Source organism: Parasteatoda tepidariorum, chromosome X2, assembly GCF_043381705.1.
Source record: "Parasteatoda tepidariorum isolate YZ-2023 chromosome X2, CAS_Ptep_4.0, whole genome shotgun sequence".
Classification (NCBI taxonomy): domain Eukaryota; kingdom Metazoa; phylum Arthropoda; class Arachnida; order Araneae; family Theridiidae; genus Parasteatoda; species Parasteatoda tepidariorum.
In genome coordinates, this window is record NC_092215.1 from 42,060,629 (window position 1) to 42,084,613 (window position 23,985).

The window sequence follows — 23,985 nt, forward strand, 5'->3', positions numbered from 1 at the left end:
GATAGTGTATATATATATATATATATATAAGGCCTGCTACGCTTGGAAATAAAAATGCACCCCCTTGTAATTACAGTTGCACAGTACGTAAGAGAAGCACAGACCTTATGAATTTATAATTAAAAGAATAAGTAATAAAAGTATTCCATTCAAATTGTCATGTTTCTTTTAAATTTTTATATACATGTACTCCATTTTCATCTATTTTATGTTTTGTATGCAAGTTACACAATATTTACCAACTACCATTATTGCTCCACAAAAAGGCAATGTTTCTTCTTTGGCAATGTTCCAGTGCAAATTTTTAAAGCTAGTGAATCAGAAAAGCTGATCCCACTCTATTTGCTTTCTAAAATTTTCTGCTCATGTGAGGTAATTTAAACTATCTTAACACATCGGGCACCAATGAATTGCCACTTACCTACTTTGGCTCATAGATTTTGTAAGATAATGCAACACTTATTTTGCACCATACAACAATGTTAAAACATCTAGGTATCTAAAATTCACAGATTGAATGAACTATTTATAGTAGCTGCTATAAAAATTTAGCGTATGTATTTAACAGGTAAATCATATTTTATATTGTGACATGGAATTCCACATACAATTTATTAATACAGTAAATATCTTCCTTCATATGATGTAAACAAAAACTATATGCATATAAAGTAATATACTCACCATTATACTTACTAATATACCCATTATACTTATTTCATTCCAAATTGAGAAAGATGTTTGTGGAAATCAAAAGATGCGGTTTAGAAGGGGCAATAGAATGAAAGACTTGGTTTTAAAATAATAAGCAAGTTCCCTCACTAAAGCCCCACTGAGCCATTGTGCTCCAAGTAGCACCCAATATTAGATAACATCAGAAAATCGGCAAAATCTAACGTTATCTTACACAACTTCTAATATTAGAAAGATACAAGAGGTCGCTGTTTGCTCTGCATTATATAATATTAGATTCTATGCAAACTAATATTATCTAGCTTTCGCCATAATATTATTTTGCGCTCGTTTTGATGCTATATAATATTAGATTTTGTATTTTCTGATATTATTTTACTTTTTATCTTTTTGGAGTAAGCAAGAGGAAGATATGGATGGTAGTAGAATAATTCGACGATACAATTTTACTTAATTTTCTGTATTGTTGTGAAGCAGTAAAACATAGAACAATAGTTTTATGTCATTCCATGCATTATTTACTTATCAATACAGAAATACTAAATAAAATTATATTAACGAATTCTGCTACCTTCCATTTTTCTCCTCCTTACTCCAAAGTATATCTTATGTTCAGCTGATTTTTTTTAATATTTCAATTAGGAAATATTTTATTGCAACTTTTATTGATATTTTTTTCTTTTATTCATACAATGGGTTTTCTGACAAATTTTATATCATTAATAATTTTCAAGTCTTTAATTTTAAAATGAACTCTTAATTTTTTTTTTTAAAAAATGGGTTTATTTTATCAAAATCTTAATTTAATTTGTTAGTTTGTAATATATATATTTTTTTAATGTGTAACTTAAGCCATTTGTAATTTCACAATTATCATTCATTATTTATATTCCGAAATTATTTAATAAAAGCCACACTATATAATTATAAAGTTATATATTTACATTTGAACTGAGTGGAAATTTAAACTTAAAATTTTTTCCCCTTACATTTGTTCAATTTTTAAGTGGACATTTCTTCTAATAATTGGCACAATAAGGAACAAAATTTAAAAATATTCAAATTACTTTCTTCAACAAATTTACACATATTTTTTCCCCTTCTTTTTTCACTGGAACTGCTAAATGGAGAAATACTTACGTAACTTTATTCTTTTAGTATTTGAAATTTTATTTAGCAAAACACCTAAAAACAAAACTCAAACGCAAGGTAGAAATTTTTCCAGGGAATAAAACCAGGAAAGCAACTAATATCAAGAAAATTGCTAATATATTTTTATAATGTTAAAATAACTTTTATGGGCACATCAAAAATTTTCATCAATTCGATAATTATTTAAAGGTGTTGTGTTCTATTAAACTAACAATTTTTGCAAAAAATTAACATAACATTTTAATTTCAAAACTGTCAGTAAATATCAAGTGTTATCTAAATTAAATTTGCACAAACATATAATTGCATACAAGAATGAGACGAAAAAATAATAAAATTTTTTACATTATTTTTTAAAAGTTGCCTTTAGTATTAATGATCAAAATTTGACTACAATCAATTACTCTTTTGAGAAAGTTACTATAACAAAATAGATTTTTGATTAAGACAATTTCATACCTCGTTTTTCTCTGATTATATAGTATGCGTTATGAAGAATTAGCCTTAAAAAACATAAATTATGCATTTAAAAAAGTTGCTTTTGCAAAGAACCTTATATATAAAAATTTAAACAAGATTCTTCTCTAAGTTGATTTAAATTTTCCGTTTTTACAATAATGTAAATAAATGTTCTGCTAAATTTTAAATATTAAGCCAAAGAAATTTTTACTATTATCATTATTTTACAATTACATTAATTTAAACATCATAAAGATATATATACACTTTTTATTTCAAATTTGAATTGCAAAATTGAAGTCATAAATACAATGCTAGTAGTATAATTGCTCATAAGTTAGAGTTAATGTTTAACAATGATGTTAAAATAAAATTGCTTCTGATATCTTCGAAATTTCTTGAATTTTCATAATACTTAAACATAACTATAATGACTAGAATAAATTACACAATGCAGTAGTTAAGAATAAAAAAATAAATTAAATCAAATCATGACAAACATTTCACTACTTATTTATTTCATTTTGAAACAAAACACAATATAAATATAACTTCACTCAACTATAGAAGCAATACACTCTTACCATCATTGTTTAATAAAAGATAATCGAAATTCTTTTGTTAAAATATCAGTTAAGAACAAGTATTTGTAATTAAATAAAAAAAAATTTATTTCAAAAAGCAACAGTAGGACCATGAGTTATCATTTTAATTGTTATTATTTTCAAATTAAAAAAAATTCCAAAACTTAAAAGTCATTTCGTACAGTTTAAAGTTTTTCCTCAATTCAATTTTTTGTTTTTGTGCAACTGAATTATATTTCAGAGCAATAAACTGAAAATCTTTGCTTTATTGAAAGATTTTATAAAATAGTCAGCAACATTTCAGCATATCACGCAAACACACAGCAGGGATGAACCGCACAGGGATGCACTTTTCTTCAAACTTTCAGCTTCGGCAGATTTAAAGAGAACCTCCAGTCGTTTTGTTTTCTGTCAGGATCGAACATATGACTCCCAGTTTTCTAAAAGAAATTAATCTCCATTTGCATTGTACAGCATCCAAGCTCAATAATGATTGGCTCCTTCCTGGTAGATAAGCTTGTTTATCCAGCAGACGAAGCTAAAATTATAAGAGAAAAAAGTTAACTTTACATTGAAACAAAAAATTTAAACCTCTACATTACTTTATATAGAAAACATTAAATTAGTTAAAGTAAATTTAAAACTATAAAGCATTGAATATTTCTTTAAGACTTAAATCATTTCATTTGAAAATGTTTACAATTTAACGGGTAGATTTCCGTAACAATACATGCACCAAAAAATCTCAGTATCACCATGCAAGAATAGAAAATTATTTAACTTATAACCACTTTCAAATAATAATTTATTTTTTCTTAATTATTATTTTTTTAAAAAAAGAAAAAATTATAGGTCAAAACTCTTTAACCCTTTTATATTGAAGTGAATATTCAAGTATATATACAGATACAAAAATATATCAAATTCAATACTTTTTAATTTTTTTTAAAGATTAAGTATAATGACACTTAACTGTTAAAATATTTTTGTACATTGTATAAGCTCATAGAGCCATTAGGAAATGTTCACATTTTTTAAAAAAACTTCATAAATAAAAATTTTAACGCCTTTTAAGCACTGTTCTTCATTTAACGTTAACACACTTTGAATAGACCATATTGTCACTTATTTCTTAACTATTTGCTATCATTTATAAATTAATATAATTAATCATACATCAAAAAACATCTGTCTATATTCAAGAAATGAAAATAAAGATATTTAACTCATCATTTTACAATATATTAAACAGGAATTTCAAATAATAAAACAACAGTGTTCGACTTGTGAATAAAATTTCAAACATTCTAATATACAATGGTTTTAACTAAAAAGTAATTGATTAATTAATAATTATTTTAACATGGCAAACTTGTTTACTAAAAATTTATTTTTATGTTTATCATTGCAATGAAAAAAAATTCAAACTGCAAAACTCTTTTGTGACAAGCCAGCAAAAAAAGTGGCGAAAAGTGTTAAATAAACAACTGCTTATTTTTTTACATTGCTTATTTTAAAATTTGATTGATGTAAAAGAACATCAATGTAAATAGATAGTATGAGAATTTAAAATCATCAATTCATGGTTGAAAAAATCATATAGAAGGAGAGTTCTCTAACAATTCACATATTTCAAAGTTGTAAATATACCCAACAAGCACACGACTTTTGGGCTAGTGAAGGGACAATGTCGGCTCACCTAAAGTGCCATTACGGCGGGCTTTTCATTGCCGTATCGGTTCCGTAAATAAAGTGAAATCTGGGCCAGAATGAGGGCCAGTGCATGGCAGTTCAGGCAAACTTCTGGCAATCGTTAAAGGATCGGAACTACTTTGTTGCCTCTGGATTGCTTTACCATTTTTGCCTGTTAAATACCGGGAAAATTTTTTTTTCTTCACAGAATAAAGAGAAAATTGCCGTAAAGGCTTTTATTGTACCTTTATGATGTCGTTTTTGCCTTTTGATAAAAAGCTGAATACGTTCACTGGCACACGTCGTTGCCTCGCTTGCCGTTAAAGTACCTTAACTGTAGGCTGATTAGAAAACGTCTATGCCGTTTTCGCCCGTATCGCACCTTTATTTCAGGTGCTTAGGCGAACTTCTTTGCCTTATTTACCGATGTACCACCCTTAACTCACCTCAATAGAAAGTTTTAATGGCGTCCTTGCCTGTATCGCACCTTTATTTCAGATGCTTAGGCTAACTTCTTTGCCTTATTTGCTGATAAACCACCCTTAACTCACCCCCCCCACTTGGTTCAATAGAAAACTTTAGTGCCGTCCTTGCCGGTATCACACCTTTATTTTAGGTGTCTCGGCATTTTTTTTTCTGTTAGTTACTTGCCTTTTGTTAGTTACTAGCTTTTAATTTCAAAGGCTTTTTACTGCATGTTTTTAACAATTCTTATATAGGGAACATAAATCGTCACGAGTGTTTGTCTTACTCTGCTGATATCAGCGATAGTAATTTATTGACTTTTAGGTTTTTATATTGTAATAAAACAACAACTGTCATTACATGCATTCTTTTTTATGCCAATATAAAAAACAAAATGGTGTAAAACAATTGTTTAATTTATAATCAAATATCATCCAATGAATCTTCTTACAATAAAGTAGGCATTTTTTTATTTTATTTTGATCAATTATAAACGCTATCACTTAAAGTAGAAGCATGCAAAAAAATTTTTTAGAATAGAGTGTTTAAATTTTTTAAGTGCAAATTTTTAATAGATTAAATTAAGTACAAATTTTTATTCTAAAGTAAAACATAATGCAACTCAATAAATAAGTTATTTAAGTTTTGAAAATAATGCTTAGATATTTAAAACCTACAACTAGCTTTTATTGATAGAAACTTACACACAAAAATTTATTTATCCTATAATTTTGTGTCCATTCATCAAGTCATTAAGTTTATTAAATATTAGATAAACAATATATATCATAGTTTTTTCAAAAAAAAATATTTTGTACCAGTAAATAAAACACTATTTTAATAATTTTAAATATATAAAAGCAGGAATTTTAACAACAATGAAAGGCTTAAAGCTTAAAATAAACCATGAAAGAGTTTTATTTCCTTGTAACAAATCAATACATCTGTATGTACACTATTTACATATGGACAAATATAGTTTCTTTATCCCATTCCAGAACTTTTCAATGAGCCTAGTTTTCCTGCAAAAAAATAGAGCAATTTATTTTACTATAGATACATTAAATGATGTTCACAGAAAAAAATATCATTGATTTAAATCAACTGATTTTTTAAAAGTCATCGATTAAAACAAGCTGATTATTTTTACAAAATATTATTAATTTAATTATAAAAATATGATATTGAATTTAATTAATAAATGCATTCTTTAGGTTGCATTTAAAAAAAAAACTAGGATCTGATTTCAGAGATAATGATGGTATTTCACTAAGAAATAATAAAAGAGATATGTATGTAAATTATTATAGTCGTACATCCCTTTAATGATTATCCTTAAGAAAAGTATTGATTTAAAGAAATAGATTTGGAAAAAGTCAATTACTTAAATAAACTGATTATTTAACTATTATAAGTATAAATACTTTTTATACTATATAACTAATAAAAACATTATTTATAGTATGTTTAATTCAAGTCTTCTTTTTTTTCCATTAATAAGGTTATTTACTAAGAAATGGTGAAAGGGATATGCAAGCAAATTATTATTTTTTTAAATAAATCAGCTGCCAAAGAAACATATTAAAATTATTCACATTTAAATTTTTAATTATTTAAATGCAGTTTATATATATAGCTCATAGATATCAAGACCCAAAGTAGCTTAAAAATTTTTTTTTTCAACAATGTAGTCTGATCTAAACTAATTTAATCTCCTTTAGATATCTAATTGAAAAATAGTATCACAAACTTTAACATTCATTAGCAAGTTGAGCATGAAAAACAATTATGATTCTATTTATTCAATTAGTTTTGTAATAATTAATTAATTTTAACCATCTTATTTAGAAATGCTAACTATTGCAGCTATAATATTTTAAAATAATGTTAAGTATTATAAAAACAATTCATTTGATGTTTTGAATGGTAAATGTAGATAAAAGCTTTTTTTTTTAAATGATTTTCTTAAACCCTACAATTTATAAACAATATTCTCATTATATTTCATTTTATTTAATACTACATTATATCAATAACCAAATTGCTGGTACATCATACATTTATCATTATACATATAACTGTAAAAAAATTTACAAAAAAGTATAATTCTCTCTAAATATAATTTTTTTTTAATTCCAGAAACAAAGCTTGAATAATTTTTTTCATTCTATTAATGAGCAATTCGTAACAGTTTGAGATTGATAATTAGGAAATGTTAATAGTACTTCTGTATTAAAAATAACCAGTATCAACCAGTACTATCAGTTTGAATAATCAAAAGATTTGTATTTCCGATATTATATATATATATATATATATATATATTTATAATATCGGAAATACAAATCTTTTGATTATTCAAACTGATAGTTTTAGGAACTGCATAAGTATTTGCAGAATGTGTGATGCACTGAGCACAGACATATCAGAAATCAGAGCAAAAAGCTAAAAAATTATGAGAATAGAGTTGTTTTTTTTTATCAGGAATTTAGAAATTTCAGGACTATGAAGTCGGATATCATTTAACTTATTAAATAAACTATTATGCTAATATAAATGAGGAAAAATTTATACTTTATTTCTTATTAAACCATTAGTATAAAAACTTAGTTTTACTATATCTTTCCTAATCAATTTTGTATCATTTTATCAAATAATTATAATGTACCATATAAGAAAACACTTTTTAATTATCATTCATATAAATTGTATATATATATTTAATTATATAATTATATATTTATTTAAAAACTTTATTAAACAATAATTATTTATGAGACTAATTATTATTATAATTATTTAATAAATATTTATTAAACTAAAAGAAACATTAGAGAATAGGACAAACTCGAAAGGTGTAACCCCGGGCAAACATATACATATTTTTCAAAAAACATTGCAAGTTTGAAATCTACTTGGCGATTGCAGTTGGCGGGACAGATCGCGATACTGAAATATCCCCAAGAAATGTAAATAAAAATGTTTAATTCTTTTGTTTTACAATATTTTAGTCATGAAATTTTAATGCAGTAACAATATTGTTTGTATTGAATGTTAAACATTCTAGAATGTAATGGTTTAAACTGAGCTAAAAGTAGCAGATCAATAATTTTCTAATTGTTTTAACTTGGCTAATTTGTTTATAGACAATTATTTTCTTATCTTTTTCATTGCTGCAGAAAAACATTGTCAGGGTCGAATTACTTAGCAAACATTGTTTTACAAGCATATTTTGAACCAATCACATTACTTATTTTTTATATATAAAAAAGTGGCGAAAAGTGTTAAGTAAACAATTGCTTATTTTCTTCCATTGTTTATTTCAAAATTTGATTAATGTAAAAGAACATCAATGTATAAAGATACTATGAGAATTCAAAATCATCAATTCATGGTTGAAAAAATCATTTAGAAGGAGAGTTCTCTAACAATTCACATATTTCAAAGTTGTAAATATATATTAAATATAGTTCGCCCCTTCCCCCAAATATTTTGACATAGCATTCCTTAAAAGTCAGTATGCATACCCAACGTTTGTCAAATATTTTTTTTCTTATAGTTTAACTAAATTTTTACAGCATTAGATTATTTCAAATAGGAATTTATTTAAAATATATAATTTAATCAAAGCTCTGCATTGACCATAATCACCATTTTGAATGGACCATATTATTGTTTATTTTTTAATCATTTACAAATTAATATAAATAATGACGCATCAAAAACATACAGATTTGCCTATATTCAAATGAAAATCAGTCTATATTTAAATAAAAATGTTTAATTCATTGTTGTACAATATTTTAAACAAGAAATTTTAATATATATTAAAATGTCTTGAAGATGAAGAGCTAGATATGAAATTGTAAAGGAAAATTAAATTTACAATGGAAAAACCAAATTTAAAATTATTAAACAATGAATATTTATTTTAAACTTAAATTATGAAATTTGAAAATGTTTTTAAAAAATTGTAATGTCTTTTACAATGAAATTCAATGAGTAAATTGCGGTATCAATACTTGCATCAAAAAATCTTGGTAGAGCCACACGAAAAACAAAAAGTCATATGTTTAAAAAAAATAAAAAAATTCAAACTGCAAAACTCTTTAACTCCTTTTATTAGACCTGAAAATAAATACTCACTATGTGGCAAGCTATCAACAAAAAAAGTGTGAAATAAACAATTGCTTACTTTCGTCCATTGCTTATTTTAAAAATAGTAGATTTCCTTGAAGATGAAAAGCTATATACTGAAATTTAAAAAGAAAAGAAATTAGATTTTGAAATGAAAAAAAAGAAACAAATTTAAAACTATTTAACATTGAATATTTATTTGAAACTTTAATTATTTAATTCGAAAATGATTTTAAGAAATTGAAATATCCTTTACAATGAAATTAAATGGTAAATTTCGGTATCGATACCAGTGTAAAAAAAATTTCGTTAATGTCACAGAAAAAATAGCACAGAGGGTAGGAGATCAACTAAAAGAATTTAGCTCATAAGCACTCCCAAGTAAACTATCAGATATTTAAAAATAAAAAAATAAAATCAAATTGCAAAACCTTTCAACTTCTTTTATTAGACCAGAAAATAACTATTCGCTATGTGGCAAATCAACAAAAAGAGTGCCGAAAAATATTAAATAAACAAGTGCTTATTTTAAAATTCGTATAAGTACATCAATATAAAAAGATACTATAAGAATTCAAACTCATCAATTTATGGTCGAAAAAACAATGTTGGAGAATTCTTCAAAGTTGTATTATATATATTAATTATATTTTGCCCCTTCCCAAATATATTTACATAACATTTAAAAGTCAGTACGCATAACACTTATTTTTTATTGTTTAATTAAATTTTTAGTCTCAGATTATATCTAACAGTAATTTATTTAAAACCTTTATTAAACAATAATTTATTAGACTAATTATTATCATAATAATTATTTAATAAATATTTATTAAACTAAAAGAAACATTACAGAATAGGACAAACTCGAAAGGTATACCCCGGGCAAACATATACATATTATTGTTTAAAAAAATTGCAAGTTTAAAATCTATTTGGCGATTGCACTTGGCGGGACAGATCAGGATACTGAAATATCATCAAGAAATTTAATTAAAATTTTTAATTCTTCGTTTTACAATATTTCAGACATGAAATTTTAATAGGGTAACAATATTGTTTGTATTGAACGTTAAACATTCTAGAATGTAATGGTTTAAACTGAGCTAAAAGTAGCAGATCATTAATTTTCTAATTGTTTTAACTTGGCTAATTTGTTTACAGACAATTATTTTTATCTTTTTCACTGTTGCAGAAAAACTTTGTCACAGTCGAATTACTTGGCAAACGTTCTTTTAGAAGCATATTTTGAACTAATTACATTACTTATTATTTATAGATAGGCAATAAGTTAACAGAGAAGTCAACTACTATGTGCGAACAATAATGATCACAATTCATAATATTCACTGACTTTATTAGAGACATGATTTTTAACTAAAGCAAAAACATTACTTACAATACTTCTTTAACGTTTCATGTAACTATCATTGAAATGTATAGAGTTCCCATATTTCAAAGCTGTAAATATATATTAAATATAGTTCGCCCCTTCCCCCAAATATTTTGACATAGCATTCTTTAAAAGTCAGTATGCATACCCAACATTTGCCCAAAAATTTTTTTCTTATAGTTTAACTAAATTTTTACAGCATTAGATTATTTCTAATAGGAATTTATTTAAAAAATATAATTTAATCAAAGCTCTACATTCACCATAATCACCATTTTGAATAAACCATATTATTGTTTATTTTTTAATCATTTACAAATTAATATAAATAATGATGCATCAAAAACATACAGATTAGCCCATATTCAAATAAAAATCAGTGCATATTAAAATAAAAATGTTTAATTCATTGTTGTACAGTATGTTAAACATGAAAATTTAATATGCTAGTAATATTGTTTGTATTAAATATTCTACAATATAATGGTTTTAACTGCGCTAAAAGTAGCAGATTATATATAGNAGTAGCAGATTATACATATATATATATATTTTATTTAACACGGCTAATTTGTTTACAGACCATTACTTTTGTCTTTTTCATTTTTGTAGAAAAACAATGCTTATTACTTGCAGCAAGACAATACGTTTCAACAAAGAAGTCAACAACTACGAGTGTACAATAATGATCACAATAAAAAATATATTCACTGACTTTATTGGATACATGATCAATAAATTAATTCTTAAATGTTTTAATTTAGCGGTCACGTTTCTTAAACACTGAATGTTTCTACAACATCTCAAACACATCGTGCTTTAAATTACTTTTCTAGCTGATTTTTATCTCAAAGAAAAAACATTACGTACGATACTACTTTATCAACTCAACTATCATTGAAATTTATAAAGTTTACAAAAAATTACCAAATTATAAATACCTTAAGTAGTTGAAACGAAAGCTAAGCGAAATCAAGATGGCGAGGTCGTCTTGTAAACAAGCATTGCAGGAGTTACAACTCAACATCAACAGTTGAAAAAGTTTTTCGAGTTCAATCGTTCGCAAACTACCACTAATATTATTTTTCGCTTTCTTTGCATTGGCTAAAAATGATATTTTAAGTAATATTTAATTTATTGTTTTCTTTCATAAATAAATGTTTATTTAATAATATGGGATAACCTTTCGCAAAAATGTGGCGCTGGATCAATAATAATGAAATAGATGATTATTTTGAAAGTTCTACTGTTATATCGAATACTATTTAATTTTATATAATATTAGTTCTTATATTAGAAGATAGGATTCAAGAGCATTGCGTTTTCTAGCAGGGCAGTATTATATTGCATCTTTCTAATATTAGATCATATCTTTTTGCTACTTGGGGCATCATAGATTATCGCTAAACTGCATCACTTCTCCACAGTTAAAGGTATTGCTTGCCCAACCTCTGCTTAAAAAATCTTACAGTACTTATATACATTCTGGTATTTCATCAATTATTGATGGGAAATATATAATTATAAAATAATCTTAACTTTACTGGAATTTTGCACAAGTAGATTCAGTTGAAAATATGTCGCTAAATACATCAATTAGTAAAAACTGCACCAATTATAAAACAATGAATGAATCAGATAACATTTGATAGATTTATTACTGTGCTCTTTTATAATTCAATGTTATATACAAGTCTACAGTTACCACATTACTACGTAAGCTCAATCATAGTAGACAATTTTTTTTATCATAGAAAAACAATAGGGATTATAAACACAATACGTCTAAAAATTCCAATAAATTCATCGTCATAAGTATCATAATTTTAGAATCTATATACGGTTAAATAATCTTAAAGAAAAGTAATTATAATGTTAACGTACCATCATTTACAATTAATAACATTTTAATTGTAAATGATGGTACATTGACACCTTTTAATACCATATATTTACCTTTTATTATATTTTCTACACACATAAAAGAATTAGATGAGCAGTTCAGAAATTTTTTATTGATTATAGTTTATATATGCAAAGGAATAAACTATCGAATCTTTAAAATAATACTCGTGTATTAACAGACATTTCTTATTATATCAAAGATAAAATCGGAAAACAAATATGTAACTAAGCCTAACTCAGTAACGTGGAAATCTTTAGCTACTTTTTCACAAATAATTAGAATTATAAAATGTCGTAAACGCTTAAAAATACATTGATGCAATATTATAAACAAAAACAAAAATGATTTAAAACAATTAACTTACTTTATTATTTACTGAATCATAAATGAAAAGCTTGGAATAACAATACAGCAATCGAAGCTACACTTGATCACACCTGTAAGCAACAAACTATGTATACCTCCGCACAATTTCTTCAACAGGGATACTTTTCGAAATTATTTCGTGAAAATTAAATTCTAGCCAAGCATTTCAAGCGCATGCGCAGTTGCTCAGCCGGTTGTACCCACAGACGTAAGTTAAATACTTCACAGACGGGAGAAAAATCCTAACACCAGAAGGAGTTGTTGCCTACATCTATCTTTGTATGCCAAGTTGTCGCGTATGGCTGTGGCGCAGCATAGTGCGTCTGCATCAAAAATTTAGCTGCGGTTAGCACTACAGTGACACAACGAACTGTTACAAATCGGTTACTGTTTTATGCACTCACAAGCAAAGCTCGACACAAGAAAACAAAAGCACCACACTTCACGACGACATGAACTGTATATATTAAAAATTGAGAAGTAAAAATGTAAATGTATTTTAGCAGCGCCATCTATTGTTAAGTAACAAGGCAGGGCGCGAACATTCACCCCCGGGATGAATGACACATTCAACTGCTTAAATTGAAACAATCATAAACAATTCAATACAATGTACACAATAAACTAAAATATTCAAAATACACATAAATTGAAATTTTCACACTTATTGATCATTTGAGAAGGGTAATATACAAAGTTTAGTAATTGGACGTTTAAAAATTCCAATTTTTTTATTTGAATATTTAATACAGAAATGTCCACAAAAATCCAATCCTACATAGTTAAAGGGAAAACTCTGAGAAACTCTCTCGGTTGGCAGTTGACCCATAATTTGTGAACAAGTAGCAGGGTTAGCCTTAAAGCAATCTACACAATTATGAACTAATTTTCTACGCATATTGCGACCGTTTAAGGGCCAGTATTTTTGTCTAATAATAAACTCCTGTTTGTGAAAATTGCAACACCACGAAAGAATCGTCATAATTGAATGAAATTTAATACACAGTTGAGTGGTAGACTAGTGGTACAAATAAATGATAAAGCTTTCAAAGCAAACAAACAATAACAAGAGATCGAAATCAGTATTTTGTGTAACCACCACGCTCCGCAATAAGTGCTGCTACACGACGTGGCCTGGAGTCAAGCAAACTTTGAATGTCTGTCTGAGGAAGAGAATTCCATACTGTTTGTATGCGTACCTAAAGTTCGTCTGTAGAAGCAACAGGACGAGGATTACGAGCGAGACGCCGACCAACGAAATCCCACACATGTTCAATCGGCGACATATCCGGGGAATACCATAATTCCGGGTGTTCGTACACTGTGGCGTTCGATAACGCACTTCGGAAGATGGCGTTCACCGGCATAGCGTCTGACACGAATGCGACAATCATGGTACCACAAATTGAAGCGCGATTTGTCAGAAAACACTACACGCTGCCAATCAGCAAGCCAGTCCCTATGCTGGTTGGCCCATTATAGCCGCAGGCGGCTATGGATTAGCGTGAGGGGGATCCTGTATAAATGAGTCCTTGCGCGCAGTTCATGCTGCAGCAGACGTTTACGAATTGATAAAGCACACAATGAAACACCTGTAGCTACTGACCACCGTGCTGCCAGTAGTCTAGAGGGAGCCGTACGGTCCGTTAGCGCAACGCCGAACAGGTGTCTATCATCGCGAGCTGACGTGACATTTCTGGGTCCACTCCCGCATTTTCGAGTTGTCCGACACTCGTCCATCCACTGCTTTGAAACACGCATCACTGTGCTGCTGTTACGCTGCACACGAGCGGCTACTGCACGATAAGATAATCCAGCTTAACGAAAGCCGATGATTCTCCCCCGTTTAAACTCCGTAAGTTGCTGAAATCTCGCTCTCTTTCGTCGAATAGGCATAAGTAATGACTAAGCTAACGTTTACCACTAGCAGATAACCACCGATAACCATACTCGCTTGGCTACAGCTGTCTATTTATTCGGATCCATCCGCCGTTCAGAAGGCGCTGCTCAGCATGCGCATGCGCTACGGGTCTGAAATTCTAATCATTTGCATATCATGCTCTACTTTGCATTTCCTGAAAATTTCAGCTCACTCGCGTAAGTCCTTCATGGTGTTGCAATTTTCACAAACATGAGTTTAGATAACAAAGTTTGCGGACCAACATGCAATTGTCTTTTGTGGATCATTTCAAGAATTAAATTGGTCAGTCTATGATTGTTAGGAAGAAACATCTGGTGTTTTTTTTGTCGAAACTCAAATTACTGTGTACCAATCTACCACCTACACGCAAGACACCTTCAGTATCTAAGAATGGAGAAAAAATTTTAATTTTACTTTTGGGGTTAACCATACCCTTACTGGACATGTCCTTCACTTCGGAGTAAAATTCCACTTGTTGTACCAGCCTAAAAAGTGTTGTTTCTGCACGTTGGATTTCACAGATCTTAAGGGGTCCAACTTGTTTGTATAATGGATTCCTACAATTTTCGATGAACCTGTAAAGATAACTTAAAACACATACAATTTTATGAAAATTATTATGTAAAGAAAGGATCTTGTTCAAAAGGTTATTGTCCAAAGTCATAGTCAGAGTTTTTCTTTCGGAATTAAGTTCTTCACAAGAGTAGTCATATTCATTCGTCAGCGGGGAGCTTGTTTGCTCATTGGATAACTCACCTTGTTCTAGGAATGGTGGGCCATTCCACCAAATTTTTTGATTGTGAATGTCACGAGGGCTTAACCCACGGGAAACAAGGTCGGCTGGATTAAGAGATGACGGCACGTTGGCCCAGTGACAGTTTTCTGTCAAGGTTTGAACCTTTGAAACACGATTGGCGATAAATGTCTTCAGGTGGTTCGCAGGTGTATTCAAACACGCTAATGCAATCGTAGAATCGGTATGAAGCACAGTTTCACTAATTTCTAATCGTAAAGATGCACGTAATTTTTGCACAAGCTGGGCTAAAAGAACACAGGCACACAGTTCAAGGCGGGGAATCGAAATCACTCGAATTGGTGATATACGTGATTTGTTTGCGATAATAGTTACTTTAGCACTATGCGTTGAAGTGAAACATTGAAGATAGACTACAGCTCCATAGGCTGCTTCAGACGCATCTGCGAATCCCTGAAGGACAATTCGTTGAAATTCGTCCGAAGGAATAAATTTATCAATTTTCGCATCATCGATGCACTTTAAATTTGTCACAAAATCATTCCAATAATCGCTGATTGGATTTGGCAGAACTTCATCCCAATCTAGTTTTTGCAGCCACAATCGCTGTAATAGGATTTTAACTCTTGTCAAGACTGGTGCTAAAAACCCAAGAGGGTCGTATAATTTAGCTATCACGCTGAGAACTTCACGCTTAGTGTACGATGATTTTACTGCAGTTGACACCTTATAAACAAACTTTTCTTCGAACGGCTTCCAGATGATGCCCAGCGCTTTGACCGATAAGTCATTATCGATAGAAAATGAGTGCTCGACATCAGATGAAGATGAACTATTCCACAATTGATCAGAATTCGAAGACCATTTGTGAAGTTTCATTCCTCAGGATTGCAGAGAATCTCGAAGTTGGAGTTGTAATTGACGGGCAGTTTCTAGACTCTGGGCTCCACTTACAACATCATCCATATAGGTATCATGCAGAAGAGCTTCCGAAGCCAAAGGATATCGATATTTTTCATCCTCGGCCAGTTGTTGCAGAGTTCTTATTGCAAGGATGAGGGCATTGGACATTCCGTAAGTTACTGTTTTCAACCTGTAAACTGAAACTTCAGCATCGAATCCAGGTTTCCACACTATTCTCTGAAGGTCTCTTTGATCCGGATCTATCAATATTTGTTTGTACATCTTTTTTATGTCCGTAGTAAAGGCATATTTGTGTCTTCTAAAGCGAGAAATTGTTTCAAACACATCTTCTTTTACTTCACCTTTCATTAAAATGTCATTTAAACTTAGGCCTGTTGTGGTGGGAGATGAAGCATTGAAGACGACTCTCATCTTAGTAGTCAATTTATCAGGGTGTAATATTCCATGGTGTGGTATGTAGCAGAGTTGGCCGTTGATTACAGTAATCGATTACAACTGTAATTGATTACAAATAATTACAGCTATGTAATCAATTACTTGTAATCGTGATCACAGCTTTCAAAAAATTTTGATTACACCTGCAATCATGATTACAATTTTGATTACAGTAATCAATTACTTGTAATCACGATTACAAGTAATCAATTACTTGTAATCGTGATTACAACTTTCAAAAAATTTTGATTACAGCTGTAATCATGATTACAATTTTGATTACAGTAATCAATTACTTGTAATCATGATTACAAGTAATTGCGATTACAAGTAATCACAACAAAAACGATTACAAGTAATTATGATTACAAGTAATCAAAATATATGATTACATGTAATCATGATTACATGTAATTTGATTACATGTAATTGTGATTACTTGTAATCAAACTATACGATTACAAGTTATTACGATTGTATACTATAGTCAAATTTTTTATGTAAGTATTCATGTGTTTACATATTTTTATGTACATAGAATGTACGCACGCATGAACGTACAATTTGCGATTCCTATACATACAATGTATGCACAAACGTTGTTTGTACGTACAATATTCATAATTATATTGTAATATACTTAATGCAATGCGCATATGCTTAGTACATATAATTATGCATTTATGATACATGTACGCATGTATGTTAGTTTGTACAAAAAGGCAATGTTTTGTATCTTTGTATACATAGACAATGTATGTATGAACGTATATGAAAATAATGTTTATGCGTTTGCATGCTTTTATGTACTTAAGTGCATATATTGTATAAATTTACGATAATAGCACGTATATACAATGTACGTTTGTATATAAAATTGTACGTATTTGCGTACAATATGTAAAAATGTTATTTAAAGGTACAATATATGCACATAGTTGCGTAAATAAAATGCGTACATGTATACATGCATATTTATATGTACATCGATATATGTGCACGCAAAGTATGTACTTATGTACAACTTACGTATGTACTTGTATAACTACATACTTTGTTAATACTTATGCGCATGTAATGCATGGATGTACAAAAAAATAGTTATATGCACAATGTATGCATGTGCATACAACGTATACATGTACATAATTACAAGTAATGTACAAATACGTGCGTACATTTAAATATATGTAATTACAATATACACATACATTGTGCATACATTAAAAAAATTTATATGAGTAAAGTTATTAAAATTTGTTTTAAAATTATTCTAAGGTATATGAAACTCGACCTCATATTTTTTAGAAAGCAAACGATAATTTTATTTGGAATTTCTAAATATTAATTCCACACATAAAATTTACCGTTTTTCTTACCATTTAAAAAATTTCTATGAATCATGCATTATGTTATAAAAAAAATAAATCTGTATTGTCAAACATTTCATGAAAATACCTGAAAATAATTTTTTATTCAGAGAATTTCAAAATGATATAGAACAATTAAAGCTGAAAACTAAATTTAAATATCGTTTGATTTTGTCATTTAACTTGCTTGAGTCATTAAAAGTTAACTTACATGCATTTTATTTATTGCATTGTACACATATTTAGACATAAATGTAATGTACATATGTATACGTGTAATGTATGTACGCATGTACAATGTATGTACATACATTCATGTATTGTACGTGCATATATAGTACATATGGATATGCATACATGGAACATACGTGTATTGTACATGTGTGGATACATTCATTGTACATATATACATTGCACCATATGCATAGATAGGGATAGCATGCATGTACACATGTAAAATTTGTACGAAAGAATTATGCCCAATATATTTATGCACATACGTACTGTATATGTACACACATATGTACATTATATGAACATTATATGTTCATTTCATCATATGTACATTATATGAATATACATCTGTACGCTATATGTATATACATCTGTACGCTATATGTATATACATCTGTACAATATATGCATCTCAAATGTGTGTATGTACGTACGTTATGCATGTCGAATGCATGTATGAATATATGTGAAATATAAATACGCCCAATGTACGTACAATAGTTCACAAATGTATTATGCATATTTGGATACTTACATTGAGCATGAACATATTATGTACATGTACATAAATACACTGGACATGCATATCATGTACATGTATACATACATATATTGTACATCCTACAGATATACCTATATTGTACATGCATACATATATTGTACTGTTCATAAATAAATTGCACATACATGCATGGGACATACATTGTACAGACAATGTATGTATGTTCGTACAAACACAAGTACTTGTATATACATGCGTACATGAACATAGATATACATTTTACATACACAAATATTTGCATAAAATGCATATATTCATTGTGTATAAATGTACATGCCTACATTGTTTGCACATACATACGTAATTATTATCTATATACATACGTACATATATTTTATACCTACAATATAAGTGTATGTACATGTGTGTGATACTAAAATGTCTGAACATATGCACTAGATAAAATCATATGTACATACATTTCAGTTACATTCATTTGTACGTATACAAATACGTACAAAATGCAGTACATGTTAATACGTGCAAAATGTATCATTATAAAATACATTCTACTATCTACTGTAAAATATAATCATTTATAAGAATACAATAGTCTTGTAATCGTGTAATTAGATTACATGTAATCATAATTACATGTAATCAAATTACATGTAATCAAATTACATGTAATCATATATTTTGATTACTTGTAATCATAATTACTTGTAATCGTTTTTGTTGTGATTACTTGTAATCGCAATTACTTGGAATCATGATTACAAGTAATTGATTACTGTAATCAAAATTGTAATCATGATTACAGCTGTAATCAAAATTTTTTGAAAATTGTAATCATGATTACAAGTAATTGATTACTGTAATCGACTATGTAATCATGATTACAGCTGTAATCAAACTTTGTAATCACGATTACAAGTAATTGATTACTGTAATCAATATTGTAATCATGATTACAGCTGTAATCAAAACTTTTGAAAATTGTAATCATGGTTACAAGTAATTGATTCCTGTAATCAAAAAATGTAATCGATTACATTTTTGGCCAACTCTGGTATGTAGTAATGTGTGGGCTGCTCACTTTCTTCAATCACCTTTTGCAAATGGTCCAGTTCCTCATACTCACGCAAGAAATCCGTATATAACGACAAATACTCTGAGTCCCTAGACAAACGCTTCCACAAACAATTAAGTTGCCTCAAAGCCATGTTCTTAGACTGTCCAAGACACGACGGATCCTTACTCAAGGGCATTGCAACTACATATCTACCATCGGCATTTCTTCTATGGGTGCTTACAAAATGATCCTCACTCAAAGACGCCTCTGTATCCATTGCAAATTCTACTTCGACATTTTCAATTTCCCAAAATCGTTTTAAAATTTTATTCAAGTCATCGTCAAGAATCAACCCACAATGAACATGACCAACATCTACCTGATCAACGCTGCCACTCACGACAAAACCAAACACAGTATTTTGCAACAACAATTTGGAATTTTGAGCATAAAATCGTTCCGGCCTCAACAATTCGTAAAACACCTCCGCACCTAATAACATATCAATTTTCTCAGGTTTGTTGAAACTATTATCAGCTAATGACACAAACTCTGAAACACTAACATCCACATCAATTATTCTATTTGGAATGAGATCAGTAATTTTGTCAACCACTAGCATCGATAATTCTCTAACAAAACTCTTATCCTTATTTGCCACTAAAGTTCTAACACATTTGCTTACTACCATAGTTGCATCATTAACACACGAAACTACGGTATTTATTTTCTCTAATCTTAATTGCAACCTCTGCGCGCACGCCATAGTACGCAAACATGATTGAGTCCCAACATCCAGCAAACATCTAATTTCAATCCACTCAGAAAATTTATTTTTAACATGTGCGCGAACTGTACTCAGAAGTACGTTTTTGAGTTTGAGAAGTGGAATGATTAAAATATTCACGCGGAAAATGAATCATCGTATGATGAGGTTCAGATCAAAAACAGTTTTTCTTTGAACGGCATTCACTTAACCTGTGGGGTGCGAAACAACGAAAACAAAGATTATTCCCTTTCAATGCCTCAGTTCTCTCATATACTGACATACTTTTAAATTGGGGGCAGGTAGCGAGGAGATGTATATTTCTGCACAGAACGCACTTCGAATTATTAGTCTCCGCAACAAACACTTTAGATATATTTTTGTCTGTTCGCAAGTGAGAATACTTCTGAAGTTTATTTCCTCCCACGCCTTTTATTTCACCAGCACTATTCCGATTGATTAACTCACTTGAACCTTTACCTCTCGATGACAAGTAAATATCACACTCACGTCCAAGTTGGTGAGGTAAGAAAAAAGTTTCACCTTGCTTAATCCCAATGTGAGTCATTAATTCCCGATCAAGGGTTTCGAAAATTTTATCAGAAACAATAAAATCGCATAAAGATTTAAAATCTGCAACCTTACGTATTTGGCAGTAATAATCAAAGGATGCACATAGTCTAGAAGCAAACTGAACATAACTCTCAGACGATAATTTTCTAGCCCTTTTAAAATTATTCAGGCATTCTTGGGGAGTAGGTTCAAATTCTTTTAAAACCAAATTTTTCAACTTTTCGTAATCACACAATTCTCCCTGACTAACATACACTAATAAATTATTAACTCTATCTCCTAAAAGACTTAACAGAATTTCGGCTTTAAATTTATTAGGCACTGATTTATTTTCGAATGCTTTTTCTAACGAATTGAAAAATAAATTAAACGATTCTGACTTAGCCGGCACTGAAATTTTTAAAGCCTTAACACTTTTGTTTAAACTTTCCAAACTATCAGAATCTGTTTCTATATTCACTGCAGTCTGAGATGCATTGGCTAGGTTACCACTAATTTTTGCCAACACTAACTGCTTTTCTAATTGAGCTAACTTTAATCTTTCTAACTCTATTTCCTGTTCCGAATCTCGCTTAGCTTTTTCTAACTTTTCCTTTTTTTCTTCTAAAACATGCCCAATTAGATCGCGCACAAACTCAATATCAGTTTTAACTATATCACTATTTTCAATTAAGAGCTTTATTAAGATCTACTATTTTAGGATTATCTGGAATTATTAAACCTAATTCCTGAGCAATCATAATCAACTCATCTTTTTTAAAATTCAATTTAAGTGCCATTTTAATATCAGCCACTACTAAAACAACACTTTCAAATTAGAAATGCTATCAATTAAACTCCACACCCAAATCGAAAGCAATTACTAAACGAAATTACTTAATGTAAACAACACGCAAAACGAAAGCAACTCTACTAAGGCAATACATATCAAAAACACTCAACACAGACTGAAAAGAAACAAAAATCACAATCAAATAAAACAAAAAACATATAAAACCAAACTGGGCAGAACGAAAGCACAACTAATTCAATTCAATAAAACAAAGCAACACAATTCTCAAATTACAACTGATCGTAAATTCCACTTACCCTAAAAATCACAACTAACTAACACCACTACCTTTTCAGAATCTAGTTAATAAGCCATAATTTATATCTCCCTACGCAACACATGTGAAATCACAATTTTTTTTTATTTTTAAGAAGACACTTCACTGACCTCTATTACAACTTTAAATTTACAAAACACATTCCATAGTCATTGACTAACACCTCCGAGCTCATGTCGGACCAAATGTTTTATACACTCACAAGAAAAGCTCGACACATGAAAACAAAAGCACCACACTTCACAACGACATGGACTGTATTTATTAAAAATTGAGAAGTAAAAATGTAAATGTATTTCAACAGCACCATCTATTGTTAAGTAACAAGGCAAGGCGCGAACAGCACTTTCAAGTACTGCTCTGAGCGAGACGCCCTGTAGCTTACATTTGATTGACTCCAAACCTCTACCGTTTACGATTCGAGTGGTATCGAGTTGGAGCTCACAGAGTGGCGATCTATTGTGGCTTCTGATGCAAGTCGGTTCTGCCTTGTCGCCAGTGATAGCAGTAAATTGGTTGGAAGGAGGCCAGGTGAACCCCTGCTACCGACCTAGGCACACTGGACATACATCTTGAGTTATGGTCAGTGGAGCAACTTTCCATGACAGCAAGAGCCCTCTCATGATTATTCCACTCACCTTGACGGCAAATTTGCATTTCAACCTGGTGATTCAATCTGTTTTGTTGCCATTTATGAGCAGCATTCAATGGGGTATTTTCCAACAGGATAACGCTCACACTCATACTGCTGTTGTATCCCAACATGCTCTACTGAATGTCGACATGTTGCCTTGACCTGCTAGATCACCAGATCTTTCACCAATTGAGCACGTATGAAACATCATTGGATAACAACTTCAGCGTCATCCACAACAAGCATTAACTATTCTGTGTTGACTGATCAAGTGGAACAGTCATGGCACTCCACCCACAAAATAACATGCTTGTATTCAAGATTATGATGGTTACACCAGTTATTAATGTACTGTTATTTCACATTCGAAATGGCTTTTCTCAATTGCATTAACCTGTGATCTTGACAAATTGCGTGTGCAAATTACACGCATGTTCATTGTTGTTGTTGTAGTTCATTTACGTCGCACTAGAGCGCCACAATGAGCTATTGGTGACTGTCTGGTAAACATCCCTGAGGATGATCCGAAGACATACCATCACAATTTTGATCCTCTGCAGGTGGATGGCACCACTGCTTCGGTAGCTCGACGACCTGCACGCGAAGTCGAGCACTTTACCAAATATTTTGAGTTAATGAAATTAAATATTTTATTTTTTAAGTTTTTGTGCCCCCATTTCAGTATCTTAAGGATCTTACGAGCTCTGTTTAAAAAGAGAGTATCATATATATATATATAACGTCGTTGCCGAGTGGAAGGATTAAAACAGGTCATAGGTCGGGAAGGAGGGTACAAAATTTATTTATTAATTATTAGACAAGAGCAGTCATGAGAATGAGT

The 23,985-nt window shown here is 29.8% G+C and overlaps 3 protein-coding genes across 5 annotated transcripts; all 3 read right to left on the reverse strand.

Annotated features, from left to right (window-relative positions):
• Positions 1-2,801: 2,801 nt before the first annotated feature.
• Positions 2,802-17,345, reverse strand: LOC107455716 (uncharacterized). Of its 3 annotated transcripts, none has more exons than XR_006225868.2 (3): positions 11,517-11,574; positions 9,241-9,298; positions 2,802-3,426 (listed from the first exon to the last, which is right to left on the reverse strand). XR_006225868.2 is itself a non-coding variant. In XM_071188101.1 (3 exons), exon 1 carries the CDS (start codon positions 16,399-16,401, stop codon positions 15,052-15,054), a length of 1,350 nt encoding a protein of 449 aa, XP_071044202.1. In that variant the 5' UTR covers positions 16,402-17,345; the 3' UTR covers positions 2,802-3,426; positions 9,241-9,298; positions 12,846-15,051. The 3 variants fall into 3 exon arrangements, 2 of the variants coding, with proteins under 2 accessions (XP_071044202.1, XP_071044203.1); XM_071188101.1 differs by lacking the exon at positions 11,517-11,574 and adding an exon at positions 12,846-17,345; XM_071188102.1 differs by lacking the exons at positions 2,802-3,426; positions 11,517-11,574 and adding exons at positions 5,946-6,067; positions 12,846-17,345.
• LOC139427170 (uncharacterized) lies at positions 16,405-16,857 on the reverse strand. Its single transcript, XM_071188035.1, has one exon. The coding sequence runs from the start codon at positions 16,855-16,857 to the stop codon at positions 16,405-16,407; it is 453 nt and encodes a 150-aa protein (XP_071044136.1).
• Positions 17,346-20,021: 2,676 nt separating the features above from the next.
• Positions 20,022-20,828, reverse strand: LOC139427171 (uncharacterized). Its single transcript, XM_071188036.1, has one exon. It carries the CDS (start codon positions 20,826-20,828, stop codon positions 20,022-20,024), a length of 807 nt encoding a protein of 268 aa, XP_071044137.1.
• Positions 20,829-23,985: the final 3,157 nt, after the last annotated feature.

Coding starts and splice junctions, on each gene's coding strand:
- LOC107455716 (XM_071188101.1), bottom strand. CDS start 16,401: ATGAAACTTCACAAATGGTCTTCGAATTCTGATCAATTGTGGAATAGT.
- LOC139427170 (XM_071188035.1), bottom strand. CDS start 16,857: ATGAGAGTCGTCTTCAATGCTTCATCTCCCACCACAACAGGCCTAAGT.
- LOC139427171 (XM_071188036.1), bottom strand. CDS start 20,828: ATGGCGTGCGCGCAGAGGTTGCAATTAAGATTAGAGAAAATAAATACC.